Below are 6,738 nucleotides of genomic sequence, written 5' to 3'. Positions count from 1 at the left end.
GTGTGTGTACTGTACATAATTTCAAAAGGGTTGAATTATGATTCACAGTATTAAACGATTTACTTTTACTTTTTGCACTTAAGTATTTTCTAAAGCAAATACTTCTTTATATTTACTTAAGTACATTTTTGATTTGCCAACTTTTACTTTTATTGGAGTAGTATTTCACTGGTAATATCTGTACTTTCACTCAAGTAATGAAATTGAGTACTTCGACCACCACTGCATACAGGCCTTAACGTAGAGCCCTGGTTGAGAAACATTTCCACAGAGGAACTATAACTACTTCCAACAAACATCACTGAGACATTGATCATGATGACATGTGGACTCACACAGCTTTCCTGCAGTTCCTCACAGCTGGGATCAGTCTCCGTCGTCCCTCCTCTGATGTGTTGTACTCCTTTAGGTGAAATTCCTCCAGGACCTTGTCTGACATCTGCAGCATGTAGGCCAGAGCTGAGCAGTGGATCTCAGAGAGATTCTCTGATCTGTTCTCTGACTTCAGGAACTTCTGGATGTCCTGATGCACTGAGAGGTCCTTCATCTCCATCAGACAGTGGAAGATGTTGATGCTTCTGTCAGGAGACATTTCATCACTGTTGATCTCCTTCAGGTTCTGGATGACTCTCTGGATGGTTTCTGGACTGATCTCTGTCCGACCCAGCAGACCTTCTAAGAGTCTCTGGTTGGACTTCAGAGAGAGGCCATGAAGGAAGCGGATAAACATGTCCAGGTGGCCGTTCTGACAACTGAGGGATTTCTGCAGGACTTTCTTCAGGAACTCGTCCAGAGATGAGAGAGCATCATCACCACCATCATCCTTTTTGAATAACTTTGACAACTTATCACGAAAAGACTTTTTCTTTTGTCGCATGTGTTTCTGGTCCTCATTGAGGAAGGTCTTCAGTACATCTGTCTTCCCGTTGGTGAAACAGTGGAACATGAAGACTGCAGCCAGAAACTCCTGAACACTCAGATGGACGAAGCTGTAGACGGTTTTCTGGAAGATCACAGACTCTCTTTTGAAGATCTGAGTACAAACTCCAGAGAACAGCGAGGCCTCAGTCACATCCAGACCACACTGCTCCAGGTCTTCTTGGTAGAACAGGATGTTTCCTTTCTCCAGATGTTCCAAGGCCATCCTGCCCAGCTTCAGAAGAAGCTCCCTGTCAGCCTCCGTCAGCTCCTGTGGACCCGTCTCAGGTCCTTCATGGTACTTGAGCTTCTTCCTGTGTGTCTGAACCAGCACAAAGTGGGAGTACATGTCAGTCAGGGTCTGGGGCAGCTCTCCTCTCTGCTCGCTGCTCAACATGTGCTCCAGAACTGTAGCAGTGATCCAGCAGAAGACTGGGATTCCACACATGATGTGGAGGCTCCTGGAGGTCTGGATGTGGGAGATGATTCTGCTGCTCAGCTCCTCATCACTCAGCCTCCTCCTGAAGTACTCCTCCTTCTGGGCGTCAGTGAAGCCTCGCACTTCTGTCAGTCTGTCCACACATGATGGAGGGATCTGATTGGCCGCTGCAGGTCTGGAAGTGATCCAGACCCGAGCCGAGGGCAGCAGATTCCCCCGAATGAGGTTAGTGAGCAGCACGCTGACTGAAGACTGCTGGGAGACGTCAACCAGCCGCCGTTTGCTGCTGAAGTCCAGAGAAAGCCTGCTTTCATCCAGACCGTCAAAGATGAACAGCAGCTTGCAGACAGCCAGCTCCTCTGCCGTCAGCTTCTGGAGCGCCGGATGGAAAACATGGAGCAGCGTGAGAAGACTGTACGGCCGCTCTCTGATCAGGTTCAGCTCCCTGAAGGAGAGAACAACCAGCACACTGACATCCTGGTTCTCCAGGCCCTCGGCCCAGTCCAGAGTGAACTTGTGCACCGAGAAGGTTTTTCCGCTGCCGGCCACGCCGCTGGTCACAACCACTCGGATGCGTCTGAGCTGCTGGGCCAAGGCTTTGAAGATGTCCTGAACCCTGATGGCAGTGTGATGGAGGCTCTCCTTCCTGGAAGCTGTCTCCAGCTGCTTCAGCTCAGGTTCCCTCTGAAGCTCCTCACTGAGTCCCTCTGTGATGTGGAGCTCAGTGTAGATCCTGTTGAGGAGGCTTCCTCCTCCTGCTTCATCACTTCCTTCAATCACACGTTCACATCTCCTCCTCAGACTCTTCTTATGTTCTTCTAGAAGCTGCTGCAGTCCTGATGAAGAACCCTGGTCCTGCTGCTCCTCACAGACATCACTGCTCTTCTTCTCTCTGTGGACACCAAGAAACATTTACTCTGAGCAACACGACACACAGCAGAGACACAAAGATCCAGCTTCAACTCTCACACTGATTCAGAATATTGGAAATGAATCTGAAAGTGAGCAAAACATCTCTCACTCTGGCCTTGAGAAAATGAAAGGACACATATATAGACTTTCTTACTCTCTGTCTGAAGGTCCAGGTTCACCACTGAAGTCTGGTGGATAAAGTTTGGACCGGCCACTGTTCAGAGACAACCTGCTGGATCCTGAAGACTCTGCTGTGGGTCTGCTCCTGTAAGCACGCACACGCACACGCACACGCACACACACAAATTCGGTACAACATGAGCAAAACATCTCTCACTTTGGTTTGGAGGAAACAACAGGAAACAAAGAGTTTCTTACTTTGTGTCTGAAGGTCCAGGTTCAACACTGAAGTCTGGTAGCCAACCTTTGGACCAGTCACTCTTCAGAGACAACCTGCTGAATCCTGAAGACTCTGCTGTGTTTCTGCTCCGACACACACACACACACGCACGCACGCACGCACGCACGCACGCACGCACGCACGCACGCACGCACGCACGCTGCAATTGTTAACCATTAAATAACAATGTACTCAATATAACTATTTAATAAAATTACTAAAAGTAAATAACTGCTTTCAGTAATCTATACTTTTAGTAATTTAATACGAACAACATGTAAAACCCAACAAATACATGCAAAACTGAAAAGTTCTGACATTTTTGTCATGTATATCTGTGAATTAATGATTATTTTGATGTCAGATTCCTTTCTTTGTTGTTTTATCAAAGGAAACCACTGTTTAGATGATTGAGGTGCCCCAAGATCAAAATATATGACCAACAGAGTCACAGATTTACTTAAAATAAATTTTTCAGAAAAAGGTCGTTTTCTTCCATTTTCTGCTCTGAGAGACGTGTTTTTGGTGACACCACCCTACTGTATGATTTACTGCTGATTAGTAAAGAACACTAAAAGGTAGAAACCAGCTTAATTTTTTTGATGAAAGAAGAGAGCTTCCTCTTTCATTTGACAGTTTCAGTGTTTACACACCGTAATTTCCAGATTATAATCTGCTAATTTTCCCCATGCTTTGAACCGTGCGGCCAATACAACAATGCAGCTCATCTATGACTTTTACATTATTAGCTATTCGCATGGAACTACAATTACCTCGGGCCCTCTGGTAATTTGTGAATTACCCCCTGACGTCTGTGTTTATTTCAGTGCATTCACACAGATTACGGTAAAAACTGTGTTTTACTCCAATTTACAGACATCAGAGCCATATATTATCACAGAGGGATACATCCATTCAGGTCAAAATATTGTTACAGTCATACAGACTTGTTGGATCTTTAGGCCTCATTCAAGCTAGGGTTGGCGATCTGAATGAGATACATTTTTTTAAATACTGATTAAAATGATCTTTATGACCCGATGAGAAGCAATTCATGGCGTGTTTTTAAAGTAGTTTGGAGCTGGGCGGAGCTAGGCGGAGCCTTGGGGAGATGCTACATTCGTGCTCCATGCCAGTTTTCCAAGATTGCCAACCCTAGCTTTGACACAGAAGCCCCAAAAATATTTTTTTTTTAATTTTTCGTCCTTTTTGCTGTGATCACGGGCAATGCATGCCATTTTTAAAAGATGCATTTCAGGACTTATCATTATGCATTTTCTCTCAGGCATTTGGCACACTGGTTTCTCCCTCCCAAGAGAGCACCTCCCTGGCTCCCTCTTGAGAGTGAGGTCTCTGCCCCATTCACACCTCTCTCTTGTCTCTCTACTAACCTTGTTCCTCAAACTGAGTTGCATCCCATCTTATCTCATCTTCAGAAAGTGTGAAAAAGAATATCCCAGATTTTTAAATTCAACCCACATCTTAATCAGTCTTCAGGTCTGTGGCATCATCCAAAACTTTGTATCGACAAAATCCCACTCCTTTGGAAATCTTGGTTTATGAAAGGTGTGTTAGTATTAGGATATCTGTATGATAATGGTACTTTGAAGTCATTTGAAACTTTAGTAGGGGAATTCAAAGTGCCCAGGCAGGACTTTTGGAGGCAGCTGCGACACTTATTAGTGAAGACCTTTGGATCAGCAGCCCTAGCACCCCCAACTTGTGGCTTCTTAGAAATGCTCGAAAAAGCTCTTGTGCGAGGCCATGCAGCCTCCACTTTTTATAAGATGTTATTGACTGAGTCTGACAACAACCTGATCCCTCTGAAGATGTCATGGGAGAAAGATTTCAATCTTGTTTTTAATGGAGGATGAGTGTGATGGGATCCTTAGAAATGGGAAGAGAATATCCAGGGAGCTGAGGATTCGATTAATTCAATTTAAAATTCTGCATAGAAAATACTGGACACCCCATAGGCTGCAGAAAGTAGGATTAGTAGATAATCATACTTGTTGGAAATATCAAGATGACATCAGTACTTTGATTCACAAGCTGTGGGGTTGTCCAAAAGTTCAGGACTTCTGGTTATCAGTACAAAAGGTGGTGGTAGGGATTGTTGGCAAAGATGTCCCATTCTGGAGCAAATTTTACATTCATGGGGACCCATCAACTACGAGGGCTTTACCGTCATCTCTCTCACAGTGGGTCCAAACAGTGATTATGCTGGATAGAAAATTATTGGTCACTGAATGGAAGTATCCCTCAGCTCCATCTGTAACGCAGTGGAATAACTCTCTTGGCCAACCAGCATCTTTAGAGAGGTTATCTTTCAGACTACTGAATAGAGTAGATGATTACATCCACAAATGGGGCCCCTATTTAGCGTATATTTACTCAATGACGTCTCCAGCTCAAAGAAATACTACAGGTGTATGAATGTAAATGGTGTTATTATTTTATGTATAATTTAGCTTGGCATTTATCGCTATAGTGAGTATCATTTATTTGTTTATGATTTTATATTTATTCTTTTTTTTTTCTTGGGCATATTTGGAAATTTTGTTTGTTTTGTATTGTGGGAGCTGTTTTGTCCAGTTAATTGAGGCATGTTGTTACCCGTGTTGGTCCACTTTAAGCCACATGCCATGGTTTGGATCTTATTTTATGTGGATATGTTCTGTCTTGTTGAATTTTGAAAAATTAATAAAATTCAAGTCATAAAAATGCATTTCAGGACAGATTCTGGTCAAAATATTGTGCATTCCAGTTTTATGATACAGACATGATTAAGTACTTTTTATTTTCTCTGCTCCGCTGCCACGGCCCACAGATCAAGGGGCTGGAAGAGGAGGAGAAGGGATACAGGACCCCAGAACCCAACACAAGTCACCAGGCCCAGACCGGACCGGGTCCAGAGCTCCTGGACACAGCAGACCAGGACCCCACTGTGAGATGGGATGGAGAACCGGTTCTTATTGTGAACTGGTTCCCAGTGTTTCAATCTTTTGGACTCATTTGCCGATAAAGCAAACGATTCCCTGATCAATTCCACTGGGATGAGTGACGTTACCACAGACACTGAGTAGCTTATGCAAGTTACACAACATCTCTGTGGAACCAAGAAACATTTACTCTGAGCAACACGACACACGGCAAAGACAAAAAGATCCAGCTTCAACTCTCACACTGATTCAGACTAAATAACTGAATTTGAAGGTGAGTAAAACATCTCTCACTCTGGTTTGGAAGAAATAAAATAAAACAAAGAGTTTCTTACTTTGCGTCTGAAGGTCCAGGTTCAGCACTGAAGTCTGGTAGCCAACCTCTGGACCAGTCACTCTTCAGAGACAACCTGCTGGATCCTGAAGACTCTGCTGTGTTTCTGCTCCTGCAAACACACACACACACACACACACACACACACACACACACACACACACACACACACACACACACACACACACACACACACACACACACACACACACACACACTGTAATTGTTAACCATTAAATAACAATGTACTCAAAATAACAATTTAATAAAACTCACTAAAAGTGAATAACTACATTCAGTAATCCATACTTTTAGTAATTTAATACTAACAACAAAATGTAAAACCCAACACTTACATGCAAAGCTGAAAGGTTTTGAAAGTTTTGTCATTATATCTCTGAATTAATTATTATTTTGATGTCAAATTCCTTTTCTGTGGTGTTTCATTGTTTTATAGAATGAAACAACAGTTCAGATGATTAAAGTGTCCTGAGATCAAAAAATAGGACCAACAGAGTCACTGTTTTACTTCAAATGTGTTTCTTAGAAAAAGTTTGTTTTTTTTTCCATTTTTTGCTCAGAGAGACTTGTTTTTGGTGAAACCACCCGATGTTGTAATGCTGGTTAATAAAGAACACTAAAAGGTAGAAACCAGCTGTTTTCCTGATGAAAGAAGAGAGTTTTGTCTTTCATTTGGTCATTTCAGTGTTTATATCATCCCAGAACTCAAATATTATGTGAGTCTTAAATCATCAGTCAAAACTGAGCGGCTGGCTGATCTGATGAGAGCAGT

General features: G+C 43.1%; 1 protein-coding gene across 1 annotated transcript; it reads right to left on the bottom strand.

Annotated features, from left to right (window-relative positions):
* Window positions 1–1,312: 1,312 nt before the first annotated feature.
* Window positions 1,313–1,930, bottom strand: LOC115394091 (NLR family CARD domain-containing protein 3-like; the record flags this gene model as incomplete). The annotated part of the gene is made up of 1 exon (XM_030099250.1): window positions 1,313–1,930. A coding segment is annotated over one exon (618 nt), but the record flags the coding sequence as incomplete, so codon positions are not given.
* Window positions 1,931–6,738: the final 4,808 nt, after the last annotated feature.

The sequence above is a fragment of the Salarias fasciatus genome, chromosome 9 (genome assembly GCF_902148845.1).
Source record: "Salarias fasciatus chromosome 9, fSalaFa1.1, whole genome shotgun sequence".
Classification (NCBI taxonomy): domain Eukaryota; kingdom Metazoa; phylum Chordata; class Actinopteri; order Blenniiformes; family Blenniidae; genus Salarias; species Salarias fasciatus.
This window is presented reverse-complemented; position numbering and strand designations above follow the sequence as displayed.